The sequence below is a fragment of the Antedon mediterranea genome, chromosome 5 (genome assembly GCF_964355755.1).
Source record: "Antedon mediterranea chromosome 5, ecAntMedi1.1, whole genome shotgun sequence".
Lineage (NCBI taxonomy): Eukaryota > Metazoa > Echinodermata > Crinoidea > Comatulida > Antedonidae > Antedon > Antedon mediterranea.
This window is the reverse complement of record NC_092674.1, coordinates 30,941,223-30,961,267: the sequence shown is the minus strand read 5'-3', so window position 1 is coordinate 30,961,267 and position 20,045 is coordinate 30,941,223. Positions and strand designations below refer to the sequence as shown.

The following is a 20,045-nucleotide window of genomic DNA, read 5'->3' as shown; positions in this document are numbered from 1 at the left end:
TTTATTGAAAAAGTTTGTCCAAAAATGAATGGAAGTGCTATTTCTAACATTATTGACCTTTGACCTTGAATTCTCATATCTCAGCAACCACTAATCGGAGATATACAAATTAGGGCTTAAATTGTTCAGAAACTACACATTTATATCCAGTCTAATGGCATGTTTTTGCAAAAAATGGCGGATTCTAACTTTATTAACCTTTGACCTTTATTTATCATATCTTAGCAACCACTAATCTGAGAGACACACAATATGGCTCAAACTGTTCAGAAACTACATATTTATATTTAGTCTAATGGCATGTTTTTGCAAAAAATGGCCGATTCTAACATTATTGACCTTTGAACTTTGCACTACATAAAATCGCATAACTTTGAAAATATTGTACATATGAAATTATTTTTAGTTTCAAATTATTCAAAACATACATGTTTCTATAGAGTCCAATCATGGAGTATTCTTTACTCCATGGTCCAATGACACATTATGTCCAATAATGACCTATTGTATGGTTATTAACATTTGAACTATATTTGAAAAGGATTTTTAAACCCGGAATCTTCTTCATGTAGGCATTCATTAGAACATGTGATTTGGCACTACTTGTTTAGAATATGGTGGTAATTTAAAGTGCATGTAACCAGTTGATTTAAATTAAATTTAAAAACTGAAAATATTCACTTTAAAATAAAAATATTAGACTATATATACATACATTATAGGTTTGGATTATTAATACATTTTTAATTAGGTCTTACATCTTACTCAGGAGAAAGTTGGTGTTGACACTATTAACAGAACCAACAAAAATTTAGTTTTTTTTATGATATATTGTACATACTTTAAATAGGCCATGCCATTTTGCAGGTTTATTAACGTTTTTTTCAAGTTAGTAATTTATTTTTTGATCAAATTAAATTGCCATTAAATGGCATATTCAAAAAAACAAATTTCTAAAGATTATTTAGTTTATACAGTATTTTGCTAAGGATAGCATCACACTCTTGAGGGCATTCTTTTAGGTTGAAACATAATCTTATTAAGAAGGCATTTTCTACTAATAGACGCATTGTTGACAACTGGAATTTTAAAAGATCGATATTAATGCAACATATTTAGTTTAGTTTAATTAATTGGCTATCGAGACTCATAATTAGGCTGACCACCACTTGCAATATTTTCGCCGTATACAGTAAAAACCTCAGTTTCTTATGGAATTTATTTATTTATTTCAATAACCATATACAGTACGACTACTAGTGGTGTATAGTTTTTAAGCTTTTATAACTTGTTTTTGTACTTTTTTTTACGTGAATGTATTGTGTATGTACCATGTTTAATGTATGTGGTTTAATTTGTACCATTTTTTAACCATCAATTTTAATGCTTTTAATATAAATATCAGCTTCAGCTGCGAAAACGATAAGAAATAAAATAAACAAACGTGTAAACTTGTAGGCAGTTTATGGATGAATGCAATAGTTTATGCTTATAAATTTAATGTACCATGGCCTACTTTAAACTAAACATAATAAGTCAACGTTGCAACTCTTACATTTTAGAGTGCCAAATCACATGTTCTAATGGATGTCCACATGAAGAAGATTCCGGGTTTAAAGACTTTTCAAATATAGTTCAAATGTTAATAACCATACAATAGGCCATTATTGGACATAATGTGTCATTGGACTCTATAGAAACATGTATGTTCTGAACAATTTGACACTAAAAATAATTTCATATGTACGATATTTTCAAAGTTATGCGATTTTATGTAGTGCAAAGTTCAAAGGTCAATAATGTTAGAATCGGCCATTTTTTGCAAAAACGTGCCATTAGACTAAATATAAATATGTAGTTTTTTAACAGTTTGAGCCATATTGTGTGTCTCTCAGATTAGTGGTTGCTAAGATATGATAAATCAAGGTCAAAGGTCAATAATGTTAGAATCCGCCATTTTTTGCAAAAACATGCCATTAAACTAGATATAAATGTGTAGTTTCTGAACAATTTAAGCCCTAATTTGTATATCTCCGATTAGTGGTTGCTGAGATATGATAAATCAAGGTCAAAGGTCAATAATGTTAGAAATAGCACTTCCATTCATTTTTGGACAAACTTTTTCATTAAAGTGAATATAAAAACATATATTCTAACGATTTTGACACCATAATTAAGTATCTGTGACTAGCGGTTTCCAAGATACAGAGTACGTTATTAAAAATGGCGGCCATCTTTAATTATGCAAATTAGGCTACTTCCTGTTGTCGAAAAATGTCCTAACGTTGATAAATGAGTTCAGTGGGGTCTAAAGAACACTTTTCATCAAAAAAACCTTTTCTTGCAATTTGTGTGAGTTAAAAGCCTAAATCCCATTGACTAAAAGGTTAAAACTAGATTCGTTTCATCAAAAGTACTTCATGAATATGCAAATTTATGACGTAACGATTAGAATGACGTAATAGGAAGCGCGTATAAGACTATACTATTGTCATCTTTCATTACTCGTGTACATTGTGTGGCATAAGAGGTTGTGCTCTAGTAACTATCGTTTGGATTGGATTCTTCCAGCTCTATAGCTGGGGTTCGAACCTCTACGGATTTAAAAAAAAATAAATATAAAATGTTTTTCTTTTATTTTGAAAGAGAGATATTTAGAGAGTCAAGTTAATTTAGGAAAATATAATTTAAAAGATTAACAACATCAAGATTTAACAGTGTGGCATGTTGACCGCCGCGAATGACTAACAAATTAATGTTAGAAAAAAAGGAATTATAACTCGCTTCGACGTACTTGTTTAGAAAACAATTTATATCTCCTCGTTGGTATGTCGGCGTTGTTATGCAAATGAGTTTGTGCAGGTGTAACCATTCATTCATTCATCTTTTATTTCGGAAAAAAAAAAATTCTCCATAGTTCAGTAACAAATTAGTGTACATTATTGCAAATATAACAAATACATATATATAAAAAAAACCTACGCTACATAGTCACGTGGTTAGAACAATAGATTCATCCATCTACTATGTAGATTGGATGAAGGAAAAGCAAATTCATGAATACATTTTATGACAATATTGTCTGACCTCCCTAATCTGCACAACATGCCAAACACCACCTTACGTTGTAGTTTGTAGAACGAGCAGGTGTGGTTTTCTACAAACATGGTGCTGGCACTGCATGACCTAGGTTTATTAAGGAGCAGGCGTAAGGCATTGTTGAAGCACACCTTTAGTGCTTCCATAGATTTTACATTAAAATTTGCCCACAAAGAAGCACAGTATAAGTTACTACTAAGTTACTAAGTTTACTAAGTTTACTAAGTTAAGTTTTAAACAAAACACACTTTATGTTGTTAGAGCATAATGATGGTATATTGTTAGTCATCAACACGCCACACTGTTAAATTTAAATTTTTGTGCTAAACATAACATTTACAACACCAAAAATCGGGTGGCGAAAGCCACAGAAAAATTAAAATGTTATGGTGTGCTCTCCCTGCCTCAGCACTAAGGCCCATTGTAGCAGTTGTTTTGATTTCTCATTAACAATTATTCACTTAATTCAATATCATTTATTCATGCTCAAACACAGTAAAATGTAGTACATGGTTTGAAATCCTTTTCGTTTTTTGTTGTTTTAGGTTGGCAGGGGCTGAAGTCCAATTTCCGGGAAACTTTATTTTTCTAAATTATTAGCTCCACCCAACCATGGTGGGCTGGTCCTGTAGACTTATAATTTCGTTTCATGTTGTTTTTATTTAACCATGTGTCATGGGGGTAGCCCATCGAGCAAAGCTGATCGACAATACAATACATAATGTGGTCAATCACGGCTAGCCTCGTCGGTTCCGTTTTGCTTTTTATTTTTTCCTTTTTATTTGTGTAATTCTAGTACCGCATTTTTCTTTCTGGAATCTGTTATTATGTATATCAACAATAGTTTATAAGGGTCGTCCATCCAGCCAAAGCTGATCATTTGGGACCATGTCAGAATGATAGCATTTATAATAAAATAGGCATTTCAAATTAAAATGTAAGTAATTAATTGGCCACCTGCTGAGAGAGATGGTTTTTCAGTAAATATTTGAAGGCAGCGTACGATGATCTAAAGGAAGAGAATAAAAGAAAGAAGAATTTGAAGAAGTTCGAAGTAGGGGTGATTTCCTGGGATATGGAGATCACTATTAGTAATTTGCCATGTTCCTATTGGCTTGGTGGTTGTTACAACGCAATCGTATGCACAGCGCAAGCGACAGTTTAATCATTTCATTAAATCATTTTCATCTAGGACGTAATGCAACCAATCACAAGCGATGTATTATCCGAATTTTTGCTTGTGATTGGTCAACTCGCTTGCGTTGCGCTTACGTCCTTACGCAGTACAACCTACGTAAAGCGTGGTTCCCACTAGCGACGCAACGCAAGGACGTAACGCAACGCAAGTGAATTGACCAATCACAAGCGATGGCTTATTCGCTTGTGATTGCTAACTGTCTATAACTTCGCTTGTCATTGGTTAAAACGCTTGCGTTCCGTTTACGTCCTTGCGTTACGTTCTAGTGGAAACCACGCTGAAGCTTGGTTCCCACTAGGACGAACGCAAGGACGTAGACACGCAACGCAAGCGAGTTGACCAATGACAAGCGACAGTCAGAGACAGTTAGCAAGCGAATAAGCCATCGCTTGTGATTGGTCAATTCACTTGCGTTGCGTTACGTCCTTGCGTTGCGTCGCTAGTGGGAACCACGCTTTAACGAACATAGTTCCCTTTTGGCGGCACAAAGATGTTGGCACAGCGCAAGTGGCTGGATCGCACCAATCGCGCAGTGATTGGTCAAATAAATTGCGGCGCGCGCTTATGTCCTTAATTGGAATCCAAGCTTTATAATTGATCTTATTACAAGGAGTCTCTGTTTTCGAAAAGTCTAATAAAAAAAGACAGATCCCAACAAAAACATCTGAATATTGCGTTACATAGAGGTTTCCTGTTTTCGAGTTGTATTTTCTCACTCTTTTATAGACTTTATACCTCATTTTTAAATCAGGGTTTCTTTTAAAATTGTTGATAACTGTAAATAAAAATGTATATACAAAGTAGGGGTTCCTGTACGTCCCCCGGCCGCCGCAGCCCGACGAGACTGTGATTACTGATTAATTATTTTAAGGACGCGTGTGACAGCAATGTGTTGGACTACTGATCGTGAGATCGTAGATTGCTTGTATCCTTCAGGCAAGACATTTTACGTTTGCCTCTCTTCACCAAGGTGTACCTAGTAAGATTTGTGGGCTGATTACTAGTAGCATTATAGCTGCATTTATGGGGCAGTAATAGCACTTAGAAGTTTCACAACATTAGGCCCTTTAATTAAGGATATTGATATTATTTAATTAATATCAAGTTATATTATTTTTGTATACCAGCATGTTTCATCTATTTCAATGTACTATATATACGAATTCTCTATTTAACTTTTATTTGAAAAATAAAAAAAATTAGGCCTACATAGAATTATAAAATAGTTTATCATCCCGAGTACTGTACTTAAAACAAATATCTTTAAAAGTGAAACTTTCGAGGAAAGTAGGGGGCGCTGTTTAATTAGCTACCACTGTCAACGACTTGTGAGTTGAGTACGTACTTTGACGTGGTGAGTCATCGCATCACGTAGAAAAAGCGAAGGGGATCGTGTGGGTGATAACCGTTCCCTTATCATGGACTTGGCAAACATAAAAATTAAATATTAACAATGCCATCAACTAAAAGAAAAGGGATTCTCCATAATATTTTAGGTGGTAGCCGTAAAGATAAGCGGAATGATGTCACTGGCGACGATGAAGATCGAAGCCACAAACAGAAGCAACCACCACCAGCAGCCAGTACTCGACAGGTGAACTCACAACAAGGTAGTGCAGATCAGAAGACAAAAACAATGTCGTCTGCTGGGCCTGTGTTTGATTTTGATCATCAAACAGGACTTTATACGTACCACAAGAAACAAGAAAATGAACAGTATCATGCACCGAGAAATAACAAGAAAAACGTAAAAATGGACCATGGCAATCAGATAATGGAACACCAAAACGAGTCATGTAATAACATGAGTAGTAGTACTAGTAGTAGTAAAAAGCCTAGTACTAGTAGTAATAAAACTGGACAGTCATCTGGTCATCATCACAGGGTCACTGGTGCTTCATCTTCTGTTGATGAAAATAGAACTCTGCGTTTCGCTGGTCAAAGAGGACTTGCGACGGGTGACGGTGAGGACATAACAAGTAGAAAGGGCACGGTACGAGGAGTTCATAATCGTGTTAGAGCCGGAATTGCTAATTTTGAATTTAAACCTCTGGACACAACCAAGGTAATAATAAAACTATAAATAAGTTTGCTTTTTCTTTTCTGGTAGAAATTGGTAATAAGGTGTCTTTTTTTTTCAGATACTGTATATGTACAGGTTGTAACATTTTTTTACAGTTAGTAGGGCCTGTGCTTTACTGTAAATGGGTGTAAATATCATTCAAAATAAAATAGTTTTTATGGACTTTGCTTTAGGATTAGAAGGCAAGCACATTACCACAAAGTCACAGCTCCACCTCCACAACTTTTTCTGTTTCCAAATATGGGCAGATTTATTTTGACATAATAATGATATAATTATTATTTTCAGAAAAAGTATTATGACGATGAGAAAGGAAGTATTATAGTATACACGACTAGCACAACAATTGTGCGTCAAACTTTTGATAATTGTGTCAAAGTAAAAAAACTATTTGGAAACCACCGAGTCATATACGAAGAACGAGATTTATTCGTAAATCCAAACCACCAGAGGGAGTTGTCCGAGCGAATGGGTGAAGAGGATACAAGCAATTTACCAATCGTTTTTATTGATGGAGAATTAATAGGGGTAAGAGAAACAAAATCAGTGTTGACAATTTGATAATTGGTAAAATACTTTTACAGTAATCACTGTTATTCCGGATAAATCATTCAACCAATTCAGATCATCTAAAGGGAAGTACCTGCCATTACTAAGGTCCATCTGAAGCGTGGTTCCCACTAGAGACGCAAGGACGTGTACAAGCAACGCAAGCGAGTTGACCAATGACAAGCCACCGTTCGAATAATCCATCAGTTGTGATTGGTCAAATCAATGACGTTGTGGTACGTCATTGCGTTTGCGTCTCTAGTTGGAACCAAGTTTAAGTTGGCAAAATATACAAAGCATGGTATATTAGTGTTACCCCCCCCCCCCTCTCTCTTCATTTACAATCTCAGTATATGGGCCTGCAATAATTATAGTGTAATAAAATATAATACATTTTCTTCTATAATTGTATTAAAAATAATTATCAAATATTTTTATTGCACCAATTCTGAAAAAAGTGATCAAAGGTAAAATTACACTGTATTATAGTATCTTACATTTAGCTGAATAAATAAATGTTTGAATTGAATGTTAATGAATGTATAAGACAATAGGTAATTGGGAGATTGTTCCAAAGAAACGGATGCATCAAAATGTTTCATTGAATTAACACTTTGACTGCCAAACACGAAGATCTTTGTTTTTCGCGTTTTTTTACGAAATCCGGTAGATACAGTAGGTTAATTATTGGTATATACTATAAATATGGACACTATATTCGGTCTGGACCGTGAATATTTTACTTTTTGAAAGTAACTAATCTGGTTACGAACGATTGTCAAAATGGTACCTGTCGAAATAACATACACCGCGCATCACAGTAGCGCGTACAGCGATGGTTTGGCGCATTGTGTATCGGTCGCGCGCTAGCTATGCCGCCGAAGCATTACAAAGGTTTATGTGGATTGGAATGTTTGTTTGTTATCTGAATAAAAAATAATGGATGAATTTTCAATATGAAGTCTTTAATTTTATTATTGTATGTATACCCTAATTGTTTTGGTGCTTCACTGTAAGTGGCCGAGTTTCACGCAACAAACTTGTTTAGAAATGGTATGAATATTATCATCATTTTACTAGCTAGGCTAGTAGTACTAGGCTATAGCCTAGTAGGCCTAGTCGTAAAACGGTTCTGGACCAACTTTAGGCCTAGTTAACTAGGCCTGGTGTCTTTACTATGTGGATTTTGGCGAAACATTGGTGTAAGATTTATGATTTATAAAATATAATATATTTTTCGATAGTGATAACTTGTTTTTATAGGCCTACCGGTGCTGTGTAAGTAATTTTTCGTTGTTTGTTGATCTCACCGGGCGATATTTTCATATTGTGATGTCTTGCACAAAATCGCGTATCTGTATCTCGACTTTCGTGCGCAAAACTACGAAAAACTCAAAAAGTGGGTTACTTTCATTTTACTATTACGATTTACATATTGCGATTTGAAAATCGTTCTTGGTACCATTGTAAAGCTAAAATCTTGTTGATTATTTTAGTCTAAATTACATGTAAATCAGATCACATACATAGTTTCAATCAGCTTTGATAAAAACATCGAATTGGGCTATAAACGCTGGCGGTGGCAGTTTCTAACTGGAAAAACCTCTGGCAGTCAAAGTGTTAAAGTTTTTTGTTAATGATGGGTTCACACAATAATTAGTGATATACTAGAACAGGAACTGATATCCTTTCTAGCAGGTGTTACAGAATGTAGCCTTTATTCATGTTATATTGAATTTAAGATCAGCTAGCAACCTGAAAATGAGATAATTTATGAATTTTGGAGGATGAAATCGCCATAGTACTCAAACTATATAGTATTATATAATACCTAAATAAATTCCTGTCATTTGATTGGACGAATGTGGATCACATGGCATGCAATAGTACTCAAAATGTGTTATATACAGTATTATATAATACCTAAATAAATTCCTGTCATTTGATTGGACGAATGTGGATCACATGACATGCAATAGTACTCAAATGTGTTATATACTGTACTGTAGGCCATCAAGAAGACACATCGCATTGTTTTAAGATGTCTGAAGGAGAAGCTGAATTAGCTAATGTCCTTTTACAGCAAATTTTTTTTTACTTTTAGTTCCTAGTTTGAAAACAGATAATTTATTTTTAAATTGGTTGAATTATTTATTGTCTTTTTAAAATTTAGTTTCACTTCCTTCTACCATTCATTATTATTTTTATTCTAAAAACATGTTTTATGTCCGGTACAGGATGGTACAGTACATGAAGATAAAAATAGAAAAAGTTTATTTGTTACGGGTCTCTGACTGAGAAAAAACAAATTGAAAAGAAAAACGTTTGACACTGTCTAGTATTAGTCCTGGTAAATGAAATTGCAATTTAGGTGGGCTTATACTAAGGACCAAATTGAGAGATGGGCTTATTTGTACCACAGGAAATGTACATTCTGTACCAGCACTAGTATTGTACTGGAATACTGTAAGCTGAATATTGAGTATAGTACTGTAATACTGTATGTCAATTTAGGGATAGATGTGTAGGCCTACCTCAAAGAATGTTTATAATGTTATTATTTACATTATTCTACCAATCGAATATGTTAAGTAGTGAACATCAATAGGGCAAAACCTAGTCCCGCACAGGCAACGTTTTACCCAACATTAATATACTGTAGTACAAGTACATTATTTACCTACAGTATGAAAGGTTTTAACTAATTAATTTAATCAATAAACAGGTTACTTAAAAAAACAATACAATATTGACTGTTGAATATCATTCAGAATGAGTCATCTTAAATTGACTGTTGTAAAATGCATCAAATACCTGTTAAATGAAGTCATGTTTCTATCTTTACTATTTTATTAGGGTGTGTACAGAAGTATATTACATAAAGGTTTTGTTGCTCACAATGAGACCAATATACACATACGTTCCCATTGTAAATGCATGTAGCTAGAGAATAGATCTATTTAACAGGAACTGACAGGTACACCATAGTCATACAACATTGAGTTAGGATTGATTATTTCAACATTACAGTAACTATGTCATTGTCATGAAGATGTTAAAAATGTCTCTGTCTCTCTCACATGAATATGTTTCGTTTTGTGTCATTATACTTTTGAGTGTTTACTGTATTTACTGACATTTTGTATGTACAGTACTGTACAGTACTTGAAAGTATTTTTAATACCTGTACAGTATTGATAAATGTCGCTGTAAGGTCCATATATTATTCACATTTTGTGTCATTATTACAGTTACATCATAATGTTCCCTTTCAACGTTTATTTTCTAATAATGACATTTTATACTGTATGTGTTTTACATATTGATATACATTGATAAATGTCACTGAAGGTCCGTATATTATTTACATTTTGTGTCATTTTACATCATGGTGTATTACAGCATCATAAGGCCCGGTTTCATTCATTGCATTGTTTCTATGGTAATTGAGTGTCAGCTGGTTGTTGCATTCATATTGGTTCATTGCTGTATGTCACTAGGCCTACTTTTTTCTACATCACTGATATCAACGAATAATTTAATTAAGGACAGTAAAATTGTTCCTCAGTTCTCTGTCCTGTATGTTGTTGTGACAAATTTATTTTGTAATATAATTGTATGTATTTTGGAGGAAATGAATTTTATTATTCATTTTTGATCAGCACTAAAGTCTAACTAATTATAGAATATATTTTGTATTTATTATCACTGCAATAATTACAAGTACTGTATCATTTGAAAGCTTCTGAAGTGGAAAATGGCCATTTGATCACATTTACAATATTTCAAAACCACAGCAATACAATGATGCTTTTAACACATTTACCAAAAGAATTGTAAATTCTTTCATTTTCTTTTTCTTTATTTTATGTTTTTTCTTCTTTTTTTTTATAGAATATTCAACAATTAGAAGAATTAAATGAATCCGGGGAACTGTCTGATATTCTTTTGCGATTTGAGGTAAGTTATACGCTAGCCCTTTTTTTACTGTGTCAATTTATAATAACACTGAGACTAAAACATAAAGGCTGAATCTACAGACATTTATCTAAAATTGCCAACTTAATTTGACGTTACATCCATCACCATGGAAACAAAGACGAGAGGCATAATGATAATGGATCTTGAGAGGCAAATGAGTAAAGAAAATGAAAAGCAAAAAGACAACCATTAAACACTGAAACTCAAGGTTGATTAAAAACTTACCTTTTATGCAGACTTACTCAGGTATAAAATATCTTAGAGACAATACAGTGGTTTAATAGTGTACACCTCTTAAGCTGTCTAAGTGTGATGTGCCCAAATATGGTAGTAATATGCTTAAATATAGTAGTGATACATGACATCATCATGTCAATACAGGCACATCATATTTGTTGTCACATGAAGTTTGATAGTGTAGACCATTTTATAAAATATAGTAGGAGAGGGGTGGACATAAAAATCGTACAATGATAACTGATATAACCTACTACTGTACAATGTCCTATCTTTTTGCTTTGCAATGCTGCTGTTGTTTTCTAACTTGGAAATGCGTATGTTAGTATCTTATCAATTTGGGCTCTCGCAAAACATAATTGTGGTAAATAACACTATATATACTGTATGTATAATAAGTTACAGTATACTAAAATGCTTACAATTTTGGGAGGACAAACTTAAATTTACAGAAATGCTGCTATAGAAATAAAATCAAGAGTTATTCTGTGCAAAATGCTACAGAAACAGACCCATGATACTTAAGCATGAACCTACTGTACAGTATACAGGAAGGTCTCTGATTTAAGTATGATCTCTATTGTATAACCTGTCTATTCTGAGTTCACAAATAAATAATAAATTAAGTTTATTGATGATACAGTATATAGCTTCTATTGTTTCCTTTATCATTCATAAGTGAAATAATTATGAAATAAGCAATCATGAATAAACATTTATGCACAGAGATTACTCAGTATATTGATAAAAATTAATCAAATTGGTATTAATCTACATTTTAAATTAGACATAAATGTCCATCAAAATATTGTAAATATTTAATCAGGCCTCCAGGAAATTTACCTTACCTTTTACTGTACCTAGTCTCATAACATAACAATTTGTTTTTATTTCAAATACTGTAATAATAAATATAACAATAGTACTGTACTCTACTGTACTGTACTCTACTGTACTCTACTGTACTGTACTCTACTGTACTCTACTGTACTCTACTGTACTGTACTCTACTGTACTGTACTCTACTGTACTGTACTCTACTGTACTGTACTGCACTGTACTGTACTGTACTGTACTCTACTGTACTGCACTGTACTCTACTGTACTGTACTGTACTCTACTGTACTGCACTGTACTGTACTGTACTGTACTGTACTCTACTGTACTGTACTGAACTCTACTGTACTCTACTGTACTCTACTGAACTCTACTGTACTCTACTGTACTGTACTGTACTGTACTGTACTCTACTGTACTGTACTCTACTGTACTGTACTCTACTGTACTCTACTCTACTGTACTCTACTGTACTGTACTCTACTGTACTGTAGGCAAATAACATTAATTTTTTATTTTGTCTAACTACCTACCTTGCCTACTGTATGTAGGAAAATAAAATTTTTAAAATGAAATTGAGAAAAATAGAGTTTTTAAAAATAAAAAAAAAGCACATGTATTTGTAACTTACATTCAGAATAAACTGACCTGAGGTTAAACTGACCACACCTTGTGTACTGTGGGTGTGGGTACTCTTTGATGATGAGGAAGGGCGCTTAAGTCAATGGCCAATTATGCTTTGTTTATAGTGTAAGATTTTGTTATTAGTTTTTATATTTTATCAATCATGCGTGTAAAGACCATTCGTATATGAGGTATATAAATATCCCACTGATTGATTTATTTGAATAATAACTAAATCAATATAATTGCTTTACGTTTGTTTAGCACTGTTAATAATACTGTACAGTAGTACTGCAGTACTATATACAGTATAAGACAGTGGAGTAAACGCAGAATGGCAAAGGCCCTTGGTTTAACACTGGGTACAATACTTTCATTTCATTTATTTCGTCTTTTATAAATAATAAAAAATCACAGGGTACAGCGCTGTTACTGTATTTGGACTGCTCATGCTGTGGGACCCCTTAATTTAGCCAGTGAGCGCTCACATAGCTGTAACACCACTGTAAAAGGAAAATATAATAATAATTTAACTCATTTTTATAGTACAGTCAAAGAACCTTCCCAATAACGGATATCATTGGGCTGCTCTAATATGTCCGCCCTCACACAAACACTATTAAACTGATGTTATAATGTTAATATTTACAGTGCACTACAAAGAGGGGTTAAGTGTTTAGTAGATATGATTGTTCTCAAAGACCCTGTGAATATATTTATTATCTCTAAACAGGCCACACCCATAATAATGTGAATTATAGTGTTATTTTATATGGAAACGTTTAAATGACATAACAGGGTTATAAATGTATTCAGATAATAAAAATTATACAAAAAACATTCCTAAAAAATGAAGATAAAAACTCCTAGACGGAAATAATGACAGTGTCATAGTCTACCAATCTGTTGAACTTGATCCATGGTTCAAATTGATGCATTCATTCTGTTCACATGTATGTTTCTGGTTGGTATACTTGAAATAAATAACTACAATTGGACTCTAACTAGATCCTAATTGATCTCATACAGTAGTATTAATACCTGTGCTAAAAATATGTTTCTCAGAATCTACAACTTTGAACTAATAGAATATTAATTTTCTCTTTCAGAAACGGCAAAACTTTGACATGTGCCAGCGTTGTGGAGATCGTAAATATATAAACTGTGTTGTTTGTAACGGTAGCAAGAAATCCACCCACAGAAACGGTTTCACAGATCAGTTTAGAACATTACGTTGCACGCAATGCGACGATAACGGGCTCCAGAAATGCCCCGAATGTTACACCAAATCCTAACGGTGCTAGGCAATGTTGTTTAGGAAAGCACGCAACACAGCATGATGGACTCCAGAGGTTCCCCGAATGTTACACCAAATCTTAATGGTGCTAGGCAATAATTGTATTGTGTTTAGAAGCCAGTATACGTTGCTGACCCTAGGACCCGTACAGCGCCAATCAACAGTTCATTGTCAAGAAACACGCACTGCACTACATTGCATTTTCACATAGTTAAACAATAGGATATTAGAGAAATATCATTAGAAAAACCATAAATCAGCCATCTATAAATACAACAAAAATGTTAAATGGTTTTTGCTTGATCAATAAAAGGCAGATCCAGGACCGTGAGCTCAAGTGACACATCGCTTAATGTGCAAAACCCACAAAACTGTTTGATAATATCTACCTGGTTTGCTATACCTGATTATGAATTCACGCAAATCGCAAAAGAGTATTGCAGCTGTACAAAGATTGCAGAACTGTTGCTTCAAAACGGCAATCATTGTTATTGTGACGAAAAAGATTTAGCCTGTTTGAGTGAAGTAAAGCTGAAATTTAAATATTAAATCATAAATCACCAAATATAAGAGAGAGAACATTGACAGAAAAATAATATTATAAACTAGGTTAATATAAAGGACATTAATGTTACTTAATTATAAATGTACATTCCAGATGCACACATACATGTTTTTAAAAACAAAAGTGTTTTATCTGTGCTATAGATAATGGATAGCATCATTATAATGTTTCAAATTATGAATCCAAAATCAATACTCTTGCATTATCCAAACAAATTAATGTCTAGAATGTAAAAAAGGAAATTATAAAATCGAAATAAACCGCTGACCTCGTTACTGGAATATTATACTGTGTTTCGCAGCTGTATATTCAAGAATAGACAGTGCTATGTTTACTAAGCTCCACAATCAATATCATCACTCTGCCTAAACCCTCTGTAAGAGCAATTCTGATTGGGTAATGTAATTATGCATTTCAAATGTAATGCTTTTGGTGACGTTTGTATTAAATGTGGTCTTGGTGACATTTTCTTGAATACAGTTACATTTATAGAAAACATTACATAAGGTAGACTTTGAGTTTCAGATGGTGAGAGAGAGGTTGAATGACCAAAGGGTCAGGGAAAGGGAACAGGATTTGGTATATCATCTTTTGCAATGTATTTGACCTGTCTCTACAAGGAGCTATCAATAAAATAAAAAATAAAAATATAGAAGCAGCATGGCAGGTTGTTAGGTTGCCTTGATAGTAATGCATGTTCATTAAAGAAATTAAAAGGTTCTACATAATTACACAACAGATATAATGCTATATTTACTGTACCTTGTAAAAATATTTGGTGACCAAATAAAAGTAGCTTAAGGATATCATAAAGTATTTTCATACAAAATTCAACATTTATATTTTTGTTGCGATATACAATTGTTTGAATTCGTAGTGTTGTTTTAAATGTAGATTTGTGTAATGCAAATCGTACATTTCAATGCATTCATGTCAAATAAGGAATAAATGGCACAGTGGTAGGAACTGGGTTTATGTTTGGCAGTTCTGTGGTTCGATACCATTTGAATTTGCAAGTACAGTAATGTATATTAGTTAAGAATAGGATTTAACATGTAGGTGTCCACTACAACAGTGCATTTGATGTAATAAACCCTTGATTCCATAGACTAATCTTGAATGAACTAATATGGAGTATTTGATTTGGCCATGACCTATGACATATGATGTCATATGGACATTTTAAAGCACTAAACCAAACATATGATATACTGTATTGATAATCATGTTGACAATAATAGTATCTCTTAACCACCTTGATTGAAAAAAAAATGTTTTAAATTTAATTGACAAGGTTTATTATTTAATGCTTTGTGTTGGAATATATTTATCTATTGTAATAATATATTGTGTTCACTTTGAATTAAAAACTATATTGAAGTACTATCAGATACTATATACCTTGATCATATACGTGTATATTTGAAAACTCAACATTCCAATTATATAGCTTTTATTTTACGCATATTCTATTATGTACATACAGTATGTTGTATACAGTATGTTGTATATACTGTATGTTGTATACAGTATGTTGCACATACTGTATGTTGTATACAGTATGTTGTATATACTGTATGTTGTATACAGTATGTTGCACATACTGTATGTTGTATACAGTATGTTGTATATACTGTATGTTGTATACAGTATGTTGCACATACTGTATGTTGTATACAGTATGTTGCACATACTGTATGTTGTATACAGTATGTTGTATACAGTATGTTGCACATACTGTATGTTGTATACAGTATGTTGTATATACTGTATGTTGTATACAGTATGTTGCACATACTGTATGTTGTATACAGTATGTTACACATACATGTTGTATACAGTATGTTGTATACAGTATGTTGTATATACTGTATGTTGTATACAGTATGTTGCACATACTGTATGTTGTATACAGTATGTTGCACATACTGTATGTTGTATACAGTATGTTGTATATACTGTATGTTGTATACAGTATGTTGCACATACTGTATGATGTTGTATATACTGTATGTTGTATACAGTATGTTGCACATACTGTATGTTGTATACAGTATGTTGCACATACATGTTGTATACAGTATGTTGCAAATAATGTATGTTGTATACAGTATGTTGCACATACAGTCCTGTATGTTTGAAGCACATACTGTTGTTGTACTTAATGTTATGTTATTGCAATGTCCATAATAGTAAATACCTCTATGCTGTCTGTATGTGTGAACCACATACTATATCTTGTTGCACATAATGTATGTTGTATACAGTATGTTGCACATAATGTATTATTTTTCTACTGCTGTTTTCATTTTCACTATATACAGTAGTTCAATTTTATCTTATGAATTATTATTATGAGTTATGAATATTCATAAGGCATGTTTAATGTGTGTATTGTAGATTTATTGATTAAAATATTGATTTAAAACATTTTGCAATCTTTTATTTATGAATAGTAGTTAGAAAATGTAATTATAAAATGATATTTCTGTGGTGATGAAAGTACTTCTCGCTTGATTGATTCATTTGATATTTTTTTGGTTGCACATATCAGGCTCAAAAACGTTATTTTGCGCCACAAAGGTAATTTTGTTTTTGGTCCAACTTTCCGAGCCAAAAATTGAACAAATAATAAACAGATAAGACTTTAATAATATATTAAACTTTTTATTCAAAAATAATTTACAAATTCTACAATATTATATGAAGCTACCCCATTACTTATCAGTAAAAGACTGTATATTGATTTAATATTACTATAATGATATAGTACCAATGTGCTTCCATCAGTAAAGATATATCTTGTGAACAAAAGGAACATATGCATAAATTGTACTAAAACGTACCACTGTACACATCTTGGAAAACCATCAGCAGTGATGATAAATGCAGCAGAACATAGCAGTAGCATGATGACATCATTATCAATAATGACATCATTGATAATGAAATGATATCATTGATAATGATGACATCATTGATAATGAAATGACGACATCATTGATAATGAAATGGTGATATCATTGATAATGAAATGATGACATCATTGATAATAAAATGGTGATATCATTGATAATGACATTATCAATGATGTCACCATTGATAATGATGACATCATTGATAATGAAATGATGACATCATTGATAATAAAATGATGATATCATTGACAATGACTTTATCAATGATGTCAACATTGATAATGATGACAACAAAGAATATGATCCTGATGGTTATCATGCTGAATGTCAATATGAAAACTTTGATAATTATAATTTTGATGATGATATGACTACAAATCATGGAAACATTACAGAAATAGATTAACCGTAGAAAACAGCTTCAAGAAAACCAGTAATCTATCCAAAAAAATCAATAACAATAATTTATATGTATATTGTTTTATTATATATATTAAGAATAAACAGACAATTAGCAAAATATACAAGTATAGGAAAATTTACATTAGAATAAACATTTTTAGATAAAAACTGTAAATTAGATTCACTTTATAAAATTGCAATACTAAAAATATGGTATACTAAAGCTATTTAGGCCAACCTATTATTGTGTTATTGCCATAGTATAAAAGGATACCAAAATAACATTATAAATGCAAAATAACATTATAAATGCAAAATAACATTATAAACGCAACAAACATTATCAACACATTTTACCAATAAAAATGTATTAAATGTATAAATTCACACACATTCATTAAATTCCAACTTTAAATTTAAATATAAGAGAGTAAATCATTTATTCCGAAAATATTTGTATAGAAAGTATTATAATTGTACAATCTAAAGAAAATAGATCGCCTTTGGTACTGTCATGGCAAGGCACTTGTCAATATTCTATTTTGTTAATGGCAAGGCACTTATCTTGGTGAATTCCAAGACTTGCTCTACTTTTCCGAGACAGACTCTGAGATAGGCTCCAATTATTAAGTCTTGGTGACTTCCAAGATTTGCTCTACTTTTTTTAGACAGACTCTGAGACAGACTCGGATAGGCTCCAATTATTCTTAAGTCTTGGTGACTTCCAAGACTTGCTCTACTTTTTTTAGACAGACTCTGAGATAGGCTCTGATTATTCTTAAGTCTTGGTGACTTCCGAGACATGCTCTACTTTTCCGAGACAAACTCCAAGATAGGCTCTGATTATTCTTAAGTCTTGGTGACTAAACTTCTTTGAGACCAAGTCCAAATATTCTCGCAATATACCTTGTATAATATATACAGCCTACATCATACTTTTGTGTGGAAGTGAGCTATATTATATTTTACCACGTTGATCTCCCTCTTGTCCACTAAACTTCTTTGTTATAATATACTTAAAACCTCATATTTTGAACAGCTTAAAATCATGACACAGGAGATAATCACACACCTGAGTTCAAATCCTGAACTGAGTCGATTCTGCACCATTTTAATATGAAAACAATTATTCAAAACAAAATCATTGCAATATCATTTTGTGTTTTAGAGTTGTTTAAAATATTTACATAGTTGTGGTAAATGCTAAACCATTGGAAAGGCACACAGAACAATATTGTACAGTTTTTAGGTTGTGTGATGGGAAAAAAAACAATCTATATTTACTATAAAACCCCGAAACCATGTTTAATTAAGCTATTACACTTATTTACAACACAATATAATTTGTGCTCATACAACCTATTAACATAATGCAAGCTAGAATTGCTTCATATCAGACACAAACAAAATACTGTATTACATTTGATGAACAACAACATAAACTATAGAGGGGGTGTGCCTTAATTTGAAGAAAATTGTTTTTGCTCAACCAACATTGTGTCCAATGGTTTGATTTTGAAAACTACTTTTTCCAGTTTACTAACAAAATACAAAGTCATTATATTAACATCTATTATGTATAATTAAATAACCATATTCTAGTTAACAATCTCTTGTATTAATTATTTCCCCAAACTTGATCTCATTTTAATCAACTTCTGATCTCATTTTAATCAACTTCTGATCTCATTTTAATCAACTTCTGATCTCATTTTAAGTAACTTCATCTTTTCTTGCGATCCGTGAATACGACAGTACAACTTGTTCCCGACGAGTAAAACGTTGCCGACCTGTAATGTACGTGTACACTCTACGCACTTCTGACATGCTTTGTGGAATATCTTGCCCTCTGACCTTGACATCTCATTCATGTAGACAGCTTTGTTGCAGACGATGCAGATGTCCGTTTTAGGCTTGAATGTGAGTTTGTTGACGGTGCGTCTATTCTGTTGGTTTCTCTCTTGTTCTTTGCTACTGGTTTCAGAGGATTCACCAACATTGGAATTTGATAGTACCTGATGGAGGAGCAACAAAACAAGACAAATATCAACAAATATTTGTAAAAATGCATGATGGTAATAATACTATTGTCAATGATGATCTTGATTGTTGTCGTGTAGTAATGCCAATCCAATTATGTGCACTTTAAAGAACCTAGTACATCTTTTGAGACGAGTATGAGGTTACCCATGTGTACTAGTACACACACAGCCACTGATCATGACTGGGCCCTCTGGGAGACCAATCTTTGACTG

The 20,045-nt window shown here is 32.6% G+C and overlaps 2 protein-coding genes across 5 annotated transcripts in view; one reads left to right on the top strand and one right to left on the bottom strand.

The window, feature by feature from the left end:
* The first annotated feature begins 5,593 nt into the window (after positions 1-5,593).
* On the top strand, positions 5,594-16,072 carry LOC140050469 (glutaredoxin domain-containing cysteine-rich protein 1-like). Its single transcript, XM_072095681.1, has 4 exons — positions 5,594-6,362; positions 6,669-6,908; positions 10,824-10,889; positions 13,718-16,072. The coding sequence occupies exons 1-4, from the start codon at positions 5,751-5,753 to the stop codon at positions 13,901-13,903; spliced, it is 1,104 nt and encodes a 367-aa protein (XP_071951782.1). The 5' UTR covers positions 5,594-5,750; the 3' UTR covers positions 13,904-16,072.
* Positions 16,073-17,127: 1,055 nt separating this feature from the next.
* LOC140050465 (uncharacterized) overlaps positions 17,128-20,045 on the bottom strand; it is a 35,930-nt gene continuing 33,012 nt past the window's right edge. For all 4 annotated transcript variants that reach the window (XM_072095673.1, XM_072095670.1, XM_072095671.1 and 1 more), the window contains one exon: positions 17,128-19,805. In XM_072095673.1, coding sequence (XP_071951774.1) covers positions 19,482-19,805 — 324 coding nt within the window. In that variant the 3' untranslated portion in view covers positions 17,128-19,481. The remainder of the gene's footprint in view (positions 19,806-20,045) is intronic.

Excerpts from the sequence above, each read along its gene's own strand:
- LOC140050469 (XM_072095681.1), top strand. The coding sequence starts at position 5,751 with ATGCCATCAACTAAAAGAAAAGGGATTCTCCATAATATTTTAGGTGGT. Across the intron at positions 6,363-6,668 it reads AACCTCTGGACACAACCAAG|AAAAAGTATTATGACGATGA; the intron begins GTAATAATAAAA and ends TATTATTTTCAG. Across the intron at positions 10,890-13,717 it reads ATATTCTTTTGCGATTTGAG|AAACGGCAAAACTTTGACAT; the intron begins GTAAGTTATACG and ends TTTCTCTTTCAG.